Genomic DNA, 22,777 nt, shown 5'->3' on the forward strand with positions numbered 1-22,777 from the left:
TCCCACAGCCCATTTTTCCCTCTTACACTTTCACGCATGTCAGCTTTTATTACTAACTGTGATACACACTGTTTAAAAATCTTGTATAGGTGACACTGGCAACTATCACAGCTTGCCATCCCACGTGGTCACTACTAATTGTGATATGTCCTGTATATAAATCTTACTGTTGTGGCACCTCTAGCACCCCTCCCAACTTGGCACTTACACTGGACCTGCCTTTGCAAACCTCAAAGTACAAATGTGAAACCCCTATATCAAATTTAGCAGTTATTGTACACCTTATACTGTTGAAATACACATTCATCCTGTATGAACCAGAGTTGAGGTTGTGTCAGGGAGAATGCTAGAAGTTTAACATATCCATTACGTGCATACATACTCCTGTCTTGTGCATTTGCATCTATAGTACCATTTTGTGGTGAGTTAAAAGTTGTGGATTGTGGTCCTGGTTCTAGTGGTAAGTATTGTTCTGTCTTGATTCAAGTTTCCAGTGCTTATGTCAACTAATCCCTTATTCCAACGATATACATTCACACTCATTTTTTCATTTTCCTTGTTCGGTTTCACCACTATGGGAGTTTGAGTATTACAAATTATCCTCATAAAAAGACTGCTCAGACAGACAGCATTTATTTGTACTCACATACGAACAAAAACAGAGTGACAGTAAACAACTGTAACCATGCCAGCTGTGCCAAAGGTACTTTCAGCGATAGGTTTGCTCATTCATTGTGATGAAATGTATTAGTGATGCTGCCACAATCCCAACAGGAGTATGCTGTAGTGATAAGGCACAGATACTTAAGCAAGCATATACGAGTGCAACTGAACACAACCAGGTATACACAGTGCAACCAATGCCACAGAAATAATAAAGAAACTGGAACTGGAAGGCCATGTAAGAAGAAAGATAACAGCCAGACTTGAAGGAATTTACCAAGCATATGTGGGTGAGAATGCAGGTGAGAACATAAGGATATATGATGGAGAGAAGTACCTTGAGTACAAGAGAAGTGTGAAATCCTGAAACAACAATAGGAGTAAATATGCTTGTTGGTTCAGGAGTACAAATGGAACAATTTACCAGGGGATATCCTTGGTCCACTCCCAAGAAGCATCACCAAATTTAAATACCTGGACTAACAGTGGAAAAATGTCCACGATTATGGAACATATGATAAGTACAAATTTAGTTAAATATATTACATAATAAATTATTGTATAACAATGCTAGGGATGTAATATAACTGTGGCATTCAAATCTCATGTTCACCATCTTGGCAACATCCATATACACGATCAAATAAAATCATCTTATTGATTTATCTTTCAGATTCTCTACCTGAAAGTCAGATGTGGGTAAAAAAAGTAATCAATTATTTAAACTTGTGTTCTCTCTTTTCTCAACAATAACAAATACATATATTTGATTCTGAATATTTTGATAACAAACTAAAATGCTTAGAACTTTACAAGATGACAGTTCTGTTAAAAACTAGTAACACTAAGAGTAACACAATTTTTGACAAGACTGAACTTTGACAATAACCACTTTAATAATTTATTAGGTGCAATGGTACATAAATACAGCTCTGTCAATAAGTAGAGTGAAAAATGTAGCACACCTGATGTCTTAAATACTTTAAAAACAGGCTCTCTTCTGCGGAGGCAAGAGAGTGAGAGGTGGGGGAATGAAGAGAATGACAGAGCAGGGTGCAATGGACACCAGGACTGGGATTACTACTTAGTGGGTGACCTATCTTTTTGTTTGGTATCTTCTCTGTTCCATTTCACTTTCATCTTGAGTTAGAGGGATCCTCAGAAGCTTGAGGTTAATATTTCCTTGGGTGTTTTAATACACATTGTTTCTGTACTATTGCACATAACATGACAGTACATCAGTTACTCCAATTAGTGTGATGATATTGTAAGTCATTTTCATATTACGGCGTCACACCCAGTTGTAGTACTGGTATAATGAGTTGAAATGCTTCTTTTATATAAGAACTGCTATTGGAGGCCTAGAACAAAAAGGGTCAAAAATCAATTCAGAAGCTTTCAGGCATGCATTAAAGGAACAAAAGTAAACACTGATGAGATCTTATTATCAAGATCAGTAAACAATCTTATATTTAACTCTTGGTCACATTTCAATAAAGCTCACTGTAATTAGTGTATATACTTATTTTATTTACTCTTCCATTAATAAATAATGTACAACTGTACTGACAGCTAAAACATAACCAGGCATTGGACAGAAGATTATGAGACACCACTAATAAGGTAATGACTAAATATAGATAGTGAGACATGGATGTAAAGGTTCAATAATTCTAAAGAACATAAAGCATTTCATTCCAACCACCAACTATTCAAAATCATCACTGACATAGCATTGGCAACTTTTTATCCAGGAATGTTCTTCCTATTTCTATGGAACATGGCACTAAATGCTGCTGTCAGTCACCAGACATTAATGCTTATTATGGAAGCATGCTTTATTACCATATTGATGAGAATTAAGATAGGGGGAAGGGCAGCATCAATCATAAATTTTTATATGTTTTATGCAGATCAATTTCAGCCACAGTGTAGTTATCTTCAGTGCAGTGCATCCGAGTCATGATGACTTATACTGAATGTACATTGACATGTACATGGTACCAATTGACACTACAGATAACAAACATCAGTTAAAAATTGATATTTCTTTTCTGTAATGTCAAATGGTACCATTTATGTTTACAATGAGTCATCATAACTTGGTTATATGGAGATGCTAAACGGTAGCTGAAATCTATCTGCAACAAACAATTAAAAATTTACAGCTGATGCTACCATTCCTCCTTCATTGAAAAATGGGTTGCTCTTTATTTCAATCTGCTGCTGCATATTTACCTATAAAAACTGTTGAAATATTACTTGCCATGACTCAGTAGGTGAAAATATTGTTCAGAGTTCTTAAAGAAAAGACTTTAGTTAATTTAGTACACATCAGCTATAATTAGAAGGAAGTGTGAGATCCAAAAATTGTGTAGGGAGTCCAAGGTTTGAATACAGCAAGCAGTTCAAATAGATATAGGTTGCAGTAGTTGGATAGAAATGAAGACACTTGCACAGGATAAGACTAGTGTGGAGAGCTGCATCAAACCAATTTTCACACTGAAGAGCAGAACCAACAGGCATAATAATTAAATAAATGTTAAAATAGCATCATGAGTATTTTTAAATGAAAAAAATTACATAAATTTATACAGAACAGTCTTACAACACTCTTTTCTTTTTACAGCAAGTATAGGGCACAAGTTTAGTATTCAGTTGAAACTGCATCTACACCACTGATCACTAAACATCTGCATTTTATAAATACTAATCTCAAACTGGACTTACTGCACCTAATACTGTTACATCAACATATCCCCATGTTCCCTATTACCTTCACATCAAGCATTAAACACTTCATTGGATTTTGTATAGGCTGTCATTCTGTTTATAGATTTATCTTCAAGATTTGAGTACACTCTAAAGTAAAATTCATATTATCTGTTGCAATTTTAACAATATTATCAACCTTAAATGTGACCTTTCCACAGAAACAGTCATCTCCATGTTATAAAATAATAATCAACAGCCTCTGGCTACAACTGTTGAAAGGTATGTGGAACCTGACACGTTCCACATCATTACAAAGTGTCGTATTCATGATCTACGGAACAAGTACTAATCTAATCTACTCAATACATCATTTAGCTCTAAAGTAGGGCTGTGCTGTCTTAAAGCATGGGTATTTAGGTGGATTGTACTGTCAAATATTTTATGGTCCAAATATCTGATTGGAAAACTGCATTAAAATATTTTGGTTCATATGTAATTTAATCCACAGTAAATTACTAAGAATAGCATAGTGACTACATTATCCTAACCAAGATAGACACAAAGCCAAGGCCCACTACAGTACTACAAGTGTATATGTCAACTAGTTCTGGAGATAAGGAGATTGAAAGACTTCATTATGGAATAAAAGAAAATATTAGGATCGTTAAGGAAGTCAAAAATGTAATTGTGTCAGAGAACCGTTTCTTCCAAATCCACCAGAAACAAACGCAAAATAATTTTATTTAAAAAAGCGGATAAAGTGTCACTAGAAGCCTTCCTAAGAGACAATCTCCATTCCTTCCGAACTGACTATGCAAATGTAGACGAGATGTGGCTCAAATTCAAAGATATAGTAGCAACAGCAATTGAGAGATTCATCCCTCATAAATTGGTAAGAGATGGAACTGATCCCCCGTAGTACACAAAACAGGTCCGAACGCTGTTGCAGAGGCAACGGAAAAAGCATGCAAAATTCAGAAAAACGCGAAATCCCGAAGATTGGCTAAAATTTACAGACGCGCGAAATTTGGCACGGACTTCAATGCGAGATGCCTTTAATAGGTTCCACAACAAAACATTGTCTCGAAATTTGGTAGAAAATACGAAGAAATTCTGGTCGTATGTAAAGTACACAAGCGGCAAGACGCAGTCAATACCTTCGCTGTGCAGTGCCGATGGTACTGTTACCGACGTCTGTGCCGCTAAAGCAGAGTTATTGAACGCAGTTTTCCGACATTCCTTCACCAGGGAAGACGAATGGAATATTCCAGAATTTGAAACACAAACAGCTGCTAGCATGAGTTTCTTAGAAGTAGATACCTTAGGGGTTGCGATGCAACTCAAATCGCTTGATACTGGCAAGTCTTCAGGTCCAGATTGTATACCAATTAGGTTCCTTTCAGATTACGCTGATACAATAGCTCCCTACTTAGCAATCATATACAACTGCTCGCTCACCGATAGATCTGTACCTACAGATTGGAAAATTGCGCAGGTCGCACCAGTGTTTAAGAAGGGTAGTAGGAGTAATCCTTCTAACTGCAGACCTATATCATTAACGTCGGTTTGCAGTACGGTCTTGGAGCATATACTGTATTCAAACATTATGAATCACCTCGAAGGGAATGATCTATTGATACGTAATCAGCATGGTTTCAGAAAACATCGTTCTTGTGTAACGCAGCTAGCTCTTTATTCGCACGAAGTAATGGCCGCTATCAACAGGGGATCTCAAGTTGATTCCGTATTTCTAGATTTCCGGAAAGCTTTTGACACCGTTCCTCACAAGCGACTTCTAATCAAGCTGCGGGCCTATGAGGTATCGTCTCAGTTGTGCGACTGGATTCGTGATTTCCTGTCAGGAAGGTCGCAGTTCGAAGTAATAGACGGCAAATCATAGAGTAAAACTGAAGTGATATCAGGTGTTCCCCAGGGAAGCGTCCTGGGACCTCTACTGTTCCTGATCTATATAAATGACCTGGCTGACAATCTCAGCAATTCTCTTAGGTTGTTCGCAGATGATGCTGTAATTTACTGTCTAGTAAGGTCATCCGAAGACCAGTATCAGTTGCAAAGTGATTTAGAAAAGATTGCTGTATGGTGTGGCAGGTGGCAGTTGACGCTAAATAACGAAAAGTGTGAGGTGATCCACATGAGTTCCAAAAGAAATCCGTTGGAATTTAATTACTTGATAAATAGTACAATTCTCAAGGCTGTCAATTCAACTAAGTACCTGGGTGTTAAAATTACGAACAACTTCTGTTGGAAAGACCACATTGATAACATTGTGGGGAAGGTGAGCGAAAGGTTGCGTTTCATTGGCAGGACACTTAGAAGATGCAACAAGTCCACTAAAGAGACAGCTTACACTACACTCGTTCGTCCTCTGTTAGAATATTGCTGCACGGTGTGGGATCCTTACCAGGTGGGATTGACGGAGGACATCGAAAGGGTGCAAAAAAGGGTAGCTCGTTTTGTATTATCACATAATAGGGGAGAGAGTGTGGCAGATATGATACGCAAGTTGGGATGGAAGTCATTACAGCAAAGACGTTTTTCGTCGCGGCGAGATCTATTTACGAAATTTCAGTCACCAATTTTCTCTTCCGAAAGCGAAAATATTTTGTTAAGCCCAACCTACATAGGTAGGAATGATCATCAAAATAAAATAAGAGAAATCAGGAGCTTGAACAGAAAGGTTTAGGTGTTCGTTTTTCCCGCGCGCTGTTCGGGAGTGGAATGGTAGAGAGATAGTATGATTGTGGTTCGATGAACCCTCTGCCAAGCACTTAAATGTGAATTGCAGAGTAGTCATGTAGATGTAGAACTGGAATTTGACAGTTGGAAAAGAAAGAGAAGGAAAAATGAAAGAACACAGACTGTAGGAAAAGAATAAAATTTGAAACTATGTGGTAAAATTGAGCACAGAGCAATTTAATCATTGCTATACTTATGAATCATCTCATGAATTCAGTACAATTCAGTGCTTCAACTGCCACACTTGCTATTCTTTCCCCATAAGATATTTATTACTGATACAGGGTCTCTCTCCAAATTTTGTATTCCCTTAGTGATAGAAACACAAGCAGAAAATCAAGATAATCTCCTTAAAAAAGAAAGAAACAATGACATAACACAGTGTTGTAATTCATTGCAACAAAGAGGAAATTCAAGAAGTGAAACAAAATTAAGAAATTAGTGTAAGTTGCATGGAGAATGGATACCAAAGCTTCAGAAACAACAAATTGCTCATCACTGAATGAAAAGATAACTGTCTAAATGTTAAAAGCAGTGGGTACACTTCTTGCTACAAAAAATAGACTGAGAATAAACTAAGCAATGTGAAAGTAGCTGTGGTTTCAGTAGACAGACTGGTTTGATGCAGCTTTCCACACTCATCAATCCTGCACAAACTTCTTCAGCTCTGCATAACCATTGCTTGCATCTACTTGAACCTGCTTACTGTTATGTCTCGGCCTACCTCTAAAGTTTTTACCCCCACCTCTCACCCAAACTTACTTCCATTACCAAATGGATGATACCATGGTGTCTCAAGACATGTCCCATTAACAGAACTCTTATTTTCGTCAAACTGTGCCACCAATTTCTTTCATTCAGTACTACTTCATTAGTTATGCATATGTATTCACCACCATTGATGAGGAGGTTTGCGTGCCTCAGCAATACAGATAGCTGTACTGTAGGTGCAGCCACAACAGAGGGGTATCTGTTGAGAGGCCAGACAAACATGTGGTTCCTAAAGAGGAGCAGCAGCCTTTTCAGCAGTGTCAGGGGCAACAGTCTGGATGATTAACTGATCTGGCCTTGTAACATTAACCAAAACGGCCTTGCTGTGTTGGTACCACGAATGGCTGAGAGCAAGGGGAAACTACAGCCGTAATTTTTCCCGAGGCCATACAGCTTTAAATCTATGGTTAAATGATGATGGCGGCCTCTTGCGCAAAATATTCTGGAGGTAAAATAGTCTCCCATTCAGATCTCTGGGTGGGGACTACTCAGGAGGACGTCGTTATCAACAGGAGCAAAACTGGCGTTCTATGGATTAGAGCATGGAATGTCAGGTCCCTTAATCAGGCAGGTAGATTAGAAAATTTAAAAAGAGAAATGGATAGGTTACCGTTAGATATAGTGGGAATTAGTGAAGTTCGGTGGCAGAAGGAACAAGACTTCTTGTCAGGTGAATACAGGGTTATACATATAAAATCAAATAGGGGTAATGCAGGAGTAGATTTAATAATGAATAAAAAATTAGGAGCACAGGTAAGATACTATGAACAGCATAGTGAATAAATTATTGTAGCCAAGATAGACATAAAGCCCATGCTTACCACAGTAGTACAAGTTTATAAGCCAACTAGCTCCGCAGACGGCAAAGAGATTGAAGAAATGTATGATGAGATAACAGAAATTATTCAGATAGCGAAGGGAGACGAAAATTTAATAGTCACGGGGGACTGGAATTCAATAGTAGCATAAAGAACAGAAGAAAAAGTAGTTGGTGAATATGGAATGGGGGTAAGGAATGGAAGAGGAAACCACCTGGTAGGATTTTTCACAGAGCATAACTTAATCATAGCTAACACTTTGTTTAAGAACCATGAAAGAAGGCTGGGTATGTGGAAGAGGCCTGGAGACACGGGAAGGTTTCAGATAGATTGTATAATGGTAAGACAGAGATTTAGGAGCCAGGTTTTAAATTGTAAGGCATTTCCAGGGGCAGATATGGACTCTGTCCACAATCTGCTGGATATGAACTATAGATTAAAACTGCAGAAACTGCACATAGGTGGGAATTTAAGGAGATGAGTAGGGAAGAATTGACAAGAACAGGAGAAAGAAATACAGTAGTAGAAGAATGGGTAGCTTTGAGGGATAAAATAGTGAAGGCAGCAGAGGATCAAGTAGGTAAAAAGATGAGGGCTAGTAGAAATCCTTGGGTAACAGAAGAGGTATTGAATTTAATTGATGAAAGGAGAAAATATAAAAATGCAGTAAATGAAGCAGGCAAAAAGGAATACAAACGTCTAAAAAATGAGATCGACAGGAAGTGCAAAATGGCTAAGCATGGATGGCTAGACGTCAAAAGTAAGGATGCAGAGGCATATATCACTAGGGGTAAGATAGATACTGCCGACTGGAAAATTGAAGAGACCTTTGGAAAAAAGAGAACCACTTGTATGAATATCAAGATCTCAGACGGGAAACCAGTTCTAAGCAAAGAAGGGAAAGCAGAAAGGTGGAAGGAGTATATAGAGAGTCTATACAAGGGCAATGTACTTGAGGGCAATATTATGGAAATGGAAGAGGATGTAGGTGAAGATAAAATTGGAGATATGATACTGCGTGAAGAATTTGACAGAGCACTGAAAGATCTAAGTCGAAACAAGGTCCCGGGTGTAGACAACATTCCATTAGAACTACTGATAGCCTTGGGAGAGCCAGCCCTGACGAAACTCTACCATCTGGTAAGCAAGATGTATGAGACAGGTGAAGTACCCTCAGACTTCAAGAAGAATATAATAATTCCAATCCCAAAAAAAGCAGGTGTTGACAGGCATGAAAATTACCGAACTATCAGTTTAATAAGCCACGGCTGCAAAATACTGACAAGAATTCTTTACAGATGAATGGAAAAACTGGTAGAAGCTGACCTTGGGGAAGATCAGTTTGGATTCCATAGAAATGTTGGAACATGTGAGGCAATACTGACCCTACACAACTTATCTTAGAAGATAGATTAAGGAAAGGCAAACATACGTTTCTAGCATTTGTAGACTTAGAGAAAGCTGTTGACAATGTAGACTAGAATATTCTCTTTCAAATTCTGAAGGGGTCAAACACAAGGAGTGAAAGGCTATTTACAATTTGTACAGAAACCAGATGGCAATTATAAGAGCTGAAGGGCATGAAAGGGAAGCAGTGGTTGGGAAGGGAGTGAGATGAAGTTTTAGCCTATCCCTGATGTTATTCAATCTATACATTGAGCAAGCAGTAAAGGAAACAAAAGAAAAATTTGGAGTAGGAATTAAAATCCATGGAGAAGAAATAAAAACTTTGAGGTTTGCCGAAGATATTTTAATTCTGTCAGAGACAGCAAAGGACTTGGAAGAGCAGTTGAACGGAATGGACAGTCTTGAAAGGAGGCTATAAGATGAACATCAACAAAAGCAAACCGAGAATAATGGAATGTAATCTAACTAAATCAGGTGATGCTGAGGGAATTAGATTAGGAAATGAGACAATTAAAGTAGTAGATGAGTTTTGCTATTTGGGGAGTAAAATAACTGATGATGGTCGAAGTAGGGAGGATATAAAATGTAGACTGGCAATGGCAAGAAGAGCGTTTCTGAAGAAGAGAAATTTGTTAACAAAGTATATATATTTATGTGCCAGGAGGTTTTCTCTCAAAGTATTTGTATCGAGTGTAGCCATGTATGGATGTGAAACGTGGACAATAAATAGTTTAGACAAGAAGAGAATAGAAGTTTTCGAAATGTGGTGCTACAGAAGAATGTTGAAGATTATACGGGTAGGTTTTTTGTAACTAATGAGGGGGTACTGAATAGAATTGGGGAGAAGAATAATTTGTGGCACAACCTGTCTAGAAGAAGGGATCAGTTGGTAGGACATGTTCTGAGGCATCAAGAGATCACCAATTTAGTACTGGAGGGTAGCATGGAGGGTAAAAATCGTACAGGGAAACCAAGAGATGAATACACTAAGCAGATTCAGAAGGATATAGCGTGCAGTAGTTACTCAGAAATGAGGAAGCTTGCACAGGATAGAGCAGCATGGAGAGCTGCATCAAATCAGTCTCTGGACTGAAGACCACCACAACAACGATAACAACAACAACATGTATTCACCTAATCTTCTGTAGTACTAAACATCAAAAGCTTCTATTCTCTCCGTGTCAGTAGTATTTATCATACACTTTTCAGTTCCATACAAGTCTACACTACAGACAAATACATTCAGAAAATATTTTGTAAAACTTAAATTTATATTAGGTCTCAAAATATTTCTTTTCCAGCAACATTTGCCTTTCCATTGCCAGTATGCATTTTATATCCTTTCTAATTTGGCCATAATCAGTTATTTTTCTGCGCAAATAACAAAACTCATCTACTATTTTCAGCATCTTACTTGCTAAGCTGATTCCCTTAGCATAATCTAATTTAGTTCAACTAGACCCCATAATCTCTGTTTCACTTTTGTTGATGTTAATATTCAAACACGTGCTTCACTTTTCTTTAAATGTTTCTTTAATTTTTCTCATATACAGGCTCTACTTTTCTCAAAGTCATGCATGCTTCTAGAGCTTTGGGTTTCTCCTCTAGCCATTCCTGCTTCCAAGCCTAGCTCATGATTTAGACCTAGATACTCGTATTTGTCTGCCTCATTTATACATTTTCTCCATTTTATCAGTAAAATTTATTGTCACATCAGTTATCCAAGGATATCTACTGGGGCATTTTAACCTGCAGCACATAAGAAACAAGTTATGGTTAGAATGCACATCCCCACCTGTGAATATTTTGCAGTTTTAAACTTAGTTCAAAAACATCTATCTAACCATTATAAGATCTATATGAAAACTTCTGGTGTCTCCAGACATTTGCAATGTATAAAGCTGTCTTTTATGATACTTAAACCAAGCATTTACAATCATTAAATTACGCTCTGTGCACAATTCTACCAAGTAGCTTACTCTTTCATTCCAAGTCCATGTTGGTCACCTACAATTTTTCCTTCTCTTTCTTTTCTTTCTATTGACTTCCAATCACCTATAACAATTAATTTTTCATCTCCCTTAATTATCCAGATATTTTTTATTGGAAAGGAAATCAGCATTGGCCATATTTTGTTGTTTTATTGTCAGCAAAATCGAATTTCAGTCACTTAGTGACCATCCTCAGTGCTGTAATATGCAATTAAAATTGGTAGGCACTGATATCAAGCTCTAAGCTTGTGGTTATAGCTTGATACCAGTCCCTACCAATTTTAATTGTATATTACAGCACTGAGGATGGTCACTAAGTGACTGAAAATCGATTTTGCTGACAATAAAACAACAAAATACGGCCAATGCTGATTTTCTTTCCAATTCTATCCACTATTTGGTCGTGGTGCACACTCCATGGAGTTGCTAATCAATAATATTTTTTATTGCTTTATACATTCTTCCAGTCTCTATTTTATCTGTAGAATATTTTACAGAGAAGAATGTCATAATTGTATTATTATACCATACAGTAATGTCTTCAGGAAATGTAATGTCTGTAGTTTCCCCTGCCTTTCAGCCATTATAGTACCAACAATGCAAGGGTATGCTGGTTAATGTTACAAGATTAGATCAATCATTCACTTACTGGAAAGAGTCTTGCTCCTTTTCAGGAACTATATGTTAGTATAATCTCTCCCCAAATTCCCCTTAAATGTGGTTGCACCTCGGTATGGCTATCAATGCAACTGAGGTATGAGAGAAATCCTACCACAACAAGGTCCATGGTTGATGGGGGATGGAGCCTAGTAGAAAGTAGATTACTAACTTTTTAAATATCAAAATTAGAGAAGACAAAGCACACTTAGTAAAAGAATTCTACTATCTAAGGAGACAGATTACAGAAGGTGTCAAAGCAAGAAAAACACCACAAAAAGATTTGCATCAATGAAGAAAGGTTTGTGGGGACACAAGCTCTATGGGCTTCCGCCCCCATGAATATCGCAAAAACAGTATCTCTGGACCTTGGGCAGTGTTTTCTGAGACACCAAGTGTTTAAGTTGTTTCTGTCCACATAATGTGTATAAATAAATATTGTGTATGTGAATCAGTAACACAGAGTCATTACACAACATGAACATCATGTTTGTTTCCCAATTCCTCTTCAACAAAGGAATTCAGCTGATGTCATGAATGGACGTAGAACACAAGGAGAGCTTTAAGGAATTAAGTAGAGAGAACACAGTGTTCTCTACAAATGAAGTAATGTGAAAACTAGACAGCAGAAGATTAATGCTGGTAAATCTTCCAGCTTAAATGGTCATGGTCCATGAAACTTTTCCATTCCTAATGTTTTGTTCAGAGCTGTGCTGAACATTTTCAGACATGCCCCTGGTTCCTCTGAGACTTGCCTCCGCAGCCAGAGACAGTGGTCATTTATGTCCTAGTTGCATTTGAGTGAATGGGTGTGTGTGTGTTGTCTAACTGAGAAGAAGGCCTTCTGGCCAGAAGATTACTTCTTTATTCGTTTTCTTGTTGTGCCCATCTGCGACTTGACATCCCCACTATATTGTGAATAGCAATCTATCCTTTTCATAATAAGATCAGTATTCTTATATGTTACAACAAACAGAGAATGTTGTTAGTGAACTCTGAATGCTGATACTGGTGATATAGTTTATGAACTTTTCAAAATTTTGCTGATTTAGAGCAAGGTAGGTGAGAACTACAAAAAATGTTAACTTAAAATATTACTGAACTGTCACTACTTATAAACTGCACATCAGTAAGAGCTAATTTTGTTCTTCAAAGTGTTTTTGCACATTGCACATACTACTGAATTGCTTTTGAAACAAAATGCTATCACAGGAATGTTTTATAATGCAGTCAGGAATTATTCTGATCTGTTTAGATGTTTCCATGAAGAAAGTTTATCTCTCAGTGAAGTATGTAGTACTCACACAACTCCTTCCTGGGCAGAAGAATGGATTGCAGGTTCAAGGATGATCTAAGCTGAATGTCAGTGTTTAAAGGAATTTCTAGAATAATGGTAGTGTGTTTTTTGGGGCTGGAGAATAATAAGAAAAAAGGTAATGCCTGTGCTATATGTAAGGGTTTTCGGTGTAGACACAATAATGTAAATGGATCAGTTTTCTCTGAGTGAATATGTTCTGTCCCCTAACTGTACAAAAGTCACAGGTGAGACTCCAGTGAATGTTGTGTTGAAAACTCCAAAAACACAGCTTAGTTGACTAAACACTCCAATTACAGAATTAGGTAAAACACTAATGCTTCATAAATTAATGTATGGAGAAATGTAAAGAACATTTTAGCTACTGGTAGGAGGAAACTGAGCATAACACAAGCATCAGGTGATAAATAAATAAAGGAAAGAAAAGGAAGATCAGTCAGAAGGAATTCAAAAATCATCTATTAATCATTTTTCCTGGTGCTTCTTCCCAAACTCTTAACATATTTTTATCTTGAGACCTAAATGAGAATTTTTTAAAGAGCAGAGACATCCACGCCGCTCAGAGAATGCATACCTCAAGAAAAATGTTAGTGATTATATCACTAACAGACGTTAATCCTGGGCTTTCTTCTTCTTCACGAGAAGACAGGGTGTCAGAAAATTTTGCAGCCAGTATACTGATGTGGACTGACAATAAAAGAGTCATTCTGAAACAAAATTAAAAACGCCATAGAAAAAATAATTATTTTTCTAATAAACACAACTTTTCAAAGAACTATATAGTTACTCTTGGAGACAGTGAGCCTCTTGGAACGGATCTCGATCTTCCTTTACCAACAGTAATTCTGCAGTCTTGTGGAACTGTTCTACAGACACTGCTGTAAGTCTAGCTAGTGCTGAAATAGCTTTATGGTGGAATTCTTGGGGCCTAATTTCTGGTGAATACTCACTGAGCCATTGTATTGTCTCTGACCAGCTCTGGAAAAGAAAGTATTACAGCAATGAAGTACATGTCTATTTTTACACAGGGGAAATACACTCTAAGAAGAAAAGGGCACACCATGAATGAATTATTCAAATGGGATGCAAATCAGTAGATGTGCTGCACATGTACAGACAAACAAATGATTACAGTTTCAGAAAAGCTGGAAACCTTATTCAAGAGAAAGAGCTTCACAAATGGAGCAATTGGTTACCTCTGGCCCTTATGCAAGCAGTTATTCATATTGGCATTAATTGATAGATTTGTTGGATGTTCTCTTGAAGGATATCAGTCCAAATCCTGTCCAATTGGCACTTTAGATAGTCAAAATCCTGAATTGGTTGAACAGCCCTGCCTATAATGCTTCAAGCATTCTCAATTGGGGAGAGATCTGGCGACCTTGCTGGCCACTATAGGTTTTTTGGCAAGCATGAAGACAAGCAGCAGACATTCTCGTTGTATGTGGGCGGGCATTATCTTTGTGAACTGTAAGCCCAGGATAGCTTGCCATGAAGGGCAACAAAACAGGGTGTAGAATAGTTGTGCTGTAAGGATGCCACAAATGACAACCAAAGCAATCCTACTGTGGAAAGAAATTCCACTCTTGGTTGTCGGGCTGTATGGCGTGCAACAGTCGAGTTGGTATTCCACCGCTGCATGGAGTGTTTCCAGACACATCATCAGCCAGAAATCATACTGACTGGAGCACAACAGTTTTAAGCAGTGAGTCCTGTTTCGAACTGAGCCCCAATCACCAGCACAGATGTGTCTGGATAAACCACATAAAGTGGTGGGATACCAACTTGATTGTCGTCTACCATACTGCCCGACAGCCAGGAGTGATGGACTGGGGTGCAATTTCCTTTTCAAAGAAGGACTTCTTTGGTGGTCATCTGTGGCACCCTTACAGTACAGTGGTATGTCAACAGTATTCTAAGCCCCTTTTTGTTGCTCTTCATGGCAAGACATCCTGGACTTACTTTTTAGCAGCACACAGTCCATGCACGCATAGCAAGAGTTTCTACTGTTTGTCTTCCAGCTTGCCGAACTACACCTCTGCCAGCAAGGTCACCAGACCTCTCTCCAATTGGAAACATTTGGTGCATTATGGGTACAGCCCTCAAACCAGATCAGTATTTTGATAATCCAGTGAGTTAACTGGACAGAATTTGGCATGATATCCCTCAGGGGGACATCCAACAAATCTATCAATTAATGCCAAGTTGACTAACTGCTTGCATAAGGGCTAGAGGTGGACCAAAGTGTTACTGACATGTGAAGCACTCTCTCTTGAATATATCATCAATTTTTTCCGAAATCTTTATCATTTGTCTACTGCACATGTACATCACATCTATCAGTGCCTTCATGGTACATCTTTTTTTTTGTCTTAGAGGTATGTGGTTTAACCATGATACCAAAATAGCTAACTTCTAATCATCATTATAGCTGATATGCCAGAACTTTCCTCAGGTCAGTACAGCCGACAGTCACACAAAATCGAAGAAAATATATGGAATCTAGCTTCCCAAAACTTGTTCCTTCACCAGGGAACAGAGAAAAGGGAGGGGGAAAAAAGGGATAATGGATACTAGTCACTCACAATCTAAGTTATGACGTAACAAGGGGAAGGTAAGCAAAGATGGAGTGTGAAGCGCGTCCAAAGAAAGTAAAAGATAATGCATCACAAGTACTGCACCAGTTTCAAAGCAAAGGAGATAGTTATATGCGAGATGAATAAGATGAATAATACTAAGTAAGGAGAATCTGAATGTCTTGTGTTATGTAGCAGGTACCATGGTGGATAATTTGTCTGTGCTCTTTGATGTGTTCAACCAATTTTATGGCTATCATACCAACGTAGAATGCTATGCAGTCAACACATGTCAGCTGATAACTCACATGTTGTTTCACACACATGGCCCTGCCTTGAATGTTACATGCTTTAGCAGTAGTGAAGCTGGAGTAGGTGATTGTGAGGGGATGCATTGGGCAGGTTTTTCAGCAGGGCAGTTATGTGGGTATGAACCTTTATGCAGGGAAGGCAGTTTGATAATGTTGTAGGGTTTGACAAGGATGTCACAGAGGTTAAAATGATGAAGAAAGGCTACTGTGGGTGGTGTAAGGAGTATATTGTGAAGGGGTGATCTCTTTTCATGGCTCGACTTGAAGTTGTAGCCCTGGCTGAGAAATATGCTAGGGCTTTCAAGGCCAGGATGGTATTGAGTGACAAGGGGATGCTTTTGTGTGGCCTGGAGGTTGGATCATTGTTGCCGAAAGGGGGGGGGGGGGGATGGACTGCTCAAGAGATTGGATTATGGACAAGGTCTGCAGGGTAGTTGTAGGAGATGGAAGCATTAAGACAGGTTATTGGTGTATGTGCTGAGGAATTTATCACTGGAGTAGATAAATTTACTGCAGAGACCTAGGCTGCAGGAAAGGGAGTGCTTGATGTAAAGAGGATGTACTATTGATTGATTGTGTGTGTGTGTGTGTGTGTGTGTGTGTGTGTGTGTGTGTGTTTGGAAAAGACATGTTCAGGAAGATAAATATGTTATAGTGTGTATAAGCATAATTAGATCATTTTGTTAGTGCATTTACTTACATTTTTGTTGGTTTCTTCATTGTCAGGCACACAGAGCAACAGTAACAAGTACATGACAACTTAACACTTTCATAATCATTTGTTTACATCACTCCAAAGCTAATGTAAACAATTTTCTATTTCTAATACAGTAGCATACAGTGAATATGAAAACATTTGTATCTAGATGTATTTATGTCATGGCACACCTTAGGTGAGGCACATGCATTCAATGTTGGAAAAGTTTTTAAAAAAGTTAATATCAGAACTTTCAAGTTCATCATTTAGTAACATGTCTCCCTGTACTGTGCCATGAATGAATATTTCCAGTTCTTCATGTATGTCCACTAGATGTCCCATGTCAGTTTTATTTAATATATGAAGATTGTGCAGAATATCATGGAATGGGTGGCCATTGCTGATTTATTACAGTTGCTAGTATTGTAGGCATTTATATGTTTTAGTGTATTTTTTGGAAGCCTTGCCCGGATTGGCCTACATAGGGGGTTTTTCAGTTTCTACAACACCACAGTATCTTATAAATACCTGACTGAGTGCTTGTCTGTATGTGTGTTAATATTGTTTCTCAGTGTGTGTCGCAGTTTATTATGTGTTGTGAAGGCAATGTTCCGTACAGGCTAGCCACCCGTGGTCGTCACATCTGCAGTGACGAGCAGTCCCCCTCTAAATATACCAAGGGTCTCACTGAAGCTTCACTGACCGTAATTATCCTCCCATCCTTGTACAAAAACAAATCTCCTGTGCCTTATCTTTCCAGTCTCCCACCACCTCCCCAAAGTCCCACAGACCGGCTACAGAGGAGCATTCCCCTCGTAACTCAGTACCATTCGTGACCGGAGAAACTGAATTACATTCTCCGCCAGGGTTTTGATTACCTCTCGTCGTGCTCTGAAATGAGAAATGTCCTACCCACTATCCTTCCCACCCCTCCTACCGTGGTATTCCGCCATCCACCGAACCTATGCAATATACTCATCCATCTTCATGTATGTCCACTAGATGTCCCATGTCAGTTTTATTTAATATATGAAGATTGTGCAGAATATCATGGAATGGGTGGCCATTGCTGATTTATTGCAGTTGCTGGTATTGTAGGCATTTATATGTTTTAGTGTATTTTTTGGAAGCCCCTGCTCCCAATCCCTTACCTCATGGCTCATACCCCTGTAATAGACCTAGGTGCAAGACCTGTCCCATACATCCTCCTACCACCACCACCTACTCCAGTCCGGTCACTAACATCACCTATCCCATCAAAGGCAGGGCTACCTGTGAAACCAGTCATGTAATTTACAAGCTCAGCTCCAACCACTGTGCTGCATTCTATGTGGGCATGACAACCAACAAGCTGTCTGTCTGCATGAACGGCCACCAACAAACTGTGGCCAAAAAACAAGTGGACCACCCTGTAGCTGAACACGCTGCCAAACATGATACCCCTCATCTCAATGATTGCTTCACAGCCTGTGCCATATGGATCCTTCCCACCAACACCAGCTTTCCTGAATTGCACAGGTGAGAACTTTCCCTGCAACACATCCTATGTTCCCGTTACCCTCCTGGCCTCAATCTTCGTTAGTCACTGTCCTCACCCATCCAGACCCCTCCCTGTTCCCATTCCAGCACTGCACAGCCATCATTTCACCTCCACACCCAGTCTATTAATTTATTTTTATTTCTCTCCTTTCCGCTACTTACCCCCTCCCCCTCCGCACCTTCTCTCCTGCCCTCCGTCTAAAATGCAACACTTCACTGTCTGCCACTCCCACCATACTATCCCTCCCCCTACTCACCCCAGCCTCCTCCTTACCCCCACCCAGTCACCACTCCCGTCACGCACTGGTGCTGCCGCTCGCAGTGTAGTTTCAGCTCTCGGAGACTGCAGGTGTGTGTGCCAGTTGCACTTGCGTGAGTGTGTGTGTGCATGTGTGGATGTGTGTCTACTGCTGACAAAGGCCTTAATGGCCGAATGCTACGATTGTGTGAATCTTTTATTGTGCCTATCGTGACTCAGCACCTCCGCTATATGGTGAGTAGCAACTTTCCTTCTCTCGTATTGTTACATTCCATACCGGATTTTCCATTATCTGGATATAAATGTTTTCATCTTTACTGCTTACTACTGTTTTAGCAGTAGAAAATTGTTTACCTTAGCTTTGGAGTGGCGAAATTAAATGATTATGAAAGTGTTAAGTTGTGAAGTACTTGTTACTGTTGCTCTGTATGCCAGACAATGAAATTACTAACAAAAATGTAAGTAAATTCACAAAATGGATCAAAATATCATACTTATACACACTATAACATATTTATCTTCTTGAACAAGCATCTACTGCATACATCCTTCTACCACCACCTACTCCAGACCGGTCACTAACATCACCTATCCCATCGAAGGCAGGGCTACCTGTGAAACCAGTCATGTAATTTACAAGCGCAGCTCCAACCACTGTGCTGTGCGCGCGCCCACACCCACACACACACACACACACACACACACACACACACACACACACACTTCTATTCTGGAGAAAGTTTTGGTCAAAAGTTAAGTCTGTAAAAGTCTTCTCATTGTGCCTGACTGCAACTCAACATGTCTTGATTATGGTGAGTAGCAATCAGTCCTTTTCATAACTGTTCATATATGCAAGGGCTTTTTTTTCCAACCTCTGATAGACTATAAATAAAAGACAAGTTCATAGAAAACTATTTTATTACCAAAAGTTTTGTACACTTATAGTTACTTTTCAACATAATCACTGAAGAGATTGAGACATTTATCATACCTGTGGACAGGCTTTGCAAAACCCTCTTCAAAAAATATTGCCACCAATGAGCATTGACGTTGTTTTGAAGATCTTCATTGGTTTGAAAGTGCTGCCCTCCTAGCCACATCTTCAGTTCAGGAAAAGGTGAAAGTCGCTGGGTGCCAGTTCAGGACTGTATGGCTGATGATCGAGAATGTCCGACTGAAATTGTTCAAGAAGCCATCGGGTTGTGCCAGCAGTGTGTGGACGAGCATTGTCGTGGATAAACAAAATTTCTGAAGTCAGCATCCCTCTTCGTTTGTTTTGAATGGCTCTCCGCAAACATTGTAAAGTTTCACAATAAGCAGCTGCATTGACAGTGGTTCCGGGCTGCATAAACTCTACAGGCAACACACTTTTTTGGTCCCAAAACATGGTAGCCATAACCTTTCTGTTGTTGAATGTTTGTTTGAATTTGTTTGTTTGTTTGGCGAGTTTGGATGCATCCATTGTTGTGATTGTCGTTTTGTTTCCAGTGTGTCATATTGGATCCAAGTTTCATCTTCAATAACAACTGATTTCAAAATGTTCTCTCTATCATCATGATAATGGTCAAGGAAATTCAAAGCCGATGTCATTCCATGATTTTTGTGAGCATCCGTCAACATCTTTGGAACTCAAGGAGCACAAAGTTTTTTGTAGCCTAAATGTTCAGTAACAATAGAGTCTACAACAGATCTTGAAACTTACAGAATTTCCATAGAAAAAGCAGTTAGGGTGAACCTATGACTTTCTCTAACCATTCTGTCAACTCGTTCAACAAGGTCAGCTGTAACAACATACATGCATCCTTGGCCCCCTTCATTATGCACATCATTTTGGCCGTCTTTAAACTTTCGGCACCATTCATGCACAACATCATGTCAGGAAGTTATCACCATACACTTGGCTCATTTTCCAATGAATTTCTGCTACACTATTCCCTTCTGCTTGCAGAAACCAAATTATACTTCGTAATTCACACTTGGCGGGAGCAACAATGATGGCAGCCATGTTTACCTCGCTGTAGTGCAACGCAGAACGGCAGCCATGTTCACCTCGCTTTAGTGCAACCCAGAATGTTGTCTTGAGGTCAGCAATGGCAGAGTGTGTAGTGCGAGACTTGCGCAGTAGCCTACAGGATATGTCCACTTTCTGCCACTCGCATAGCTTCTATACTACATGATCGGAGATGGAAAAAAAAAAAAAAAGCCCTCGTACATACCTCTTTCTTTCACAATCTTTCTTCTTTGCTTTGAAGATGACACACATGTGATAAGTTATCTTTTACTTTCCCTGTACAACCTTTACTTCATCTTTGCTTACCTTCCACTTTGTTACCTCATAACCTACGTTACGAGAGACCTGCACCCACTTTTCCCTCTTTCCCCTGTTTTCCCTCCCTCCTCTGGAGGAATGAATAAGTTTATGAAAGTTAGGTTTCATTTATTTTTCCATTCTGTGTGACTGTCACCTGTATTGAGCTAAACAAGGGATTGGTCTAATTCAACATTTCAAAATATGCCCTGAATTTTTTTTCTAGTGGAAGAAAGACCCTGTCAAAATTTTAACTGCTAAGATGCAATGCAAGTATTTTTTAAAAATGTTGAAAATTGTCAAATTCCTAGCTGGAAAAATGTACACCCCCTACAGTAGGTTTAGTGGACTCCACAAGCGCAACATGACAAGCGATTATCCTTGGTTGACCGTGCATCAGTAAACACATAACAGAACTCTGAGTGATCATAATTTGTAAAGCAAATTCCAGTTTTTATTTACAGTTCCCCTGAAACAACTGTCCATAGTTACTGTTCACTCAAATTTGCAACTCATTTAATATAAAAAAAATTACTAGTTGCTTTTGCAGCAGCGTAGGTGTTAAAATGGAGATAAAACTGAATTAAAATACATTGTGTTTAATGTTAAGCAGTTTGCAAACCTGATTTTTCTCCATAAAATCTGACAGTGGGCTGCATAAATGGAAGAAAACTCAAACAAAGTAAGAAATATGCCTCAATATGGAACATGCAAAACTATGAAAGAAACTCTATCCAAAAGATTACTGTACAGGATAGCCACAAAGTCCAATTAGCCCCCAGTAATAACCAACATAAATCTCTAAACTTAAATAAATAACATGAACAGCAGCTCTTTAAAGGAGTCTTCTGTAGGTGTGAACCATGTAGATCTGCTTGTGAGAGGCAGCGCACCGTTACCAATGGAGATATATAAGACTAGGCCCTCTGAAATGCAGTTGTGATGAACACTGCTGATTTCAAGTTTTCTTTGACCTGCTCGAGTAGATTCAGGAAATCATACAGTGCAGGATGTTACAAATCAACAAAGGTTACTCCAAGCAAATGTGTAGAACAGATGCCATTAATTTTTAGCTGACATGGAGATGAACCTTGTTGTTACAACATCTGCTGTATCTAATGCTGTTTAGTCAGGTTTTGTGAAAGAATTGCCACGAAAACACACTTTGTCATTTCGGGGTGAAGAGAGACAGAGTTTGTTGTGCAGTCGATTAATGCTATGGCACATTCATATACAACAATGCCAGTGATAGATACAAGTGGATTACGCTTTCTGCACCTTTCTCTCTGTCTTCAGGGAGCTTAAGGCATATTAGGACCAAAAATACGGAGTGATTCAAAAAGAAAGAACAGATTTCAGTTGTTTATTATACCCAAATCATGAAAGATAGAAAAACACTGCGCAACACAGGACAGAGGAGGACTTCAAATTTTATGTACGCACAGACACTACACCATACAATCAACATGAGCACAATGGGTTGCTCGAAAAACATCAAAATGGTAGTCCATTTCATTCCACACACGAATCAACAAGTCCCTGTTTACTGAATTAACAGCTTCAACAATTTAAATTCTCAGCTCCTGAAGAGTAGCTGCCATATGTGGGACAAAGACTGTCTTTTATGTACCGCAACAGAAAAGAAAAAGAAATCGCAAGGTGTGAGGAATGCATGTTGCACTTGAGCAATGAATTGATATCACACAAATTCTCTTGTGGTGTAGTCACCACACTGCTACAAACAAACCACAGTGCAGCTGAGTCAAAACTCTGAAACTTCCTCTATGCAGTGACATACACAATGTGTTTCTATCTTTTGTAGCTTATCTGTAATAAACAACTGAAATCTGTTCAGTCTTTCTGAATCATCTGGTAGAAACAGAGCTGTTTAGACGAAAAAAATCTTATAAATGACATATCAAAACTAGAAAAATGGTAAAGAATAATTTTTAACATTTCATTCAAAATAATTTCTAGCCAGTTGCAGAAATTA

The 22,777-nt window shown here is 38.9% G+C and overlaps 1 protein-coding gene across 1 annotated transcript in view; it reads right to left on the reverse strand.

Annotated features, from left to right (window-relative positions):
• Window positions 1-673: 673 nt before the first annotated feature.
• Window positions 674-22,777, reverse strand: part of LOC126094886 (protein FAM114A2) — a 65,991-nt gene continuing 43,887 nt past the window's right edge. The window contains exons 7-9 of the mRNA XM_049909522.1: window positions 13,882-14,072; window positions 13,669-13,801; window positions 674-2,024 (exon numbers count right to left, since the gene is read on the reverse strand). Of these exons, the coding sequence (XP_049765479.1) occupies window positions 1,947-2,024; window positions 13,669-13,801; window positions 13,882-14,072 (402 nt within the window). The 3' untranslated portion in view covers window positions 674-1,946. The remainder of the gene's footprint in view (window positions 2,025-13,668; window positions 13,802-13,881; window positions 14,073-22,777) is intronic.

This window comes from Schistocerca cancellata, chromosome 8 (assembly GCF_023864275.1).
Source record: "Schistocerca cancellata isolate TAMUIC-IGC-003103 chromosome 8, iqSchCanc2.1, whole genome shotgun sequence".
Classification (NCBI taxonomy): domain Eukaryota; kingdom Metazoa; phylum Arthropoda; class Insecta; order Orthoptera; family Acrididae; genus Schistocerca; species Schistocerca cancellata.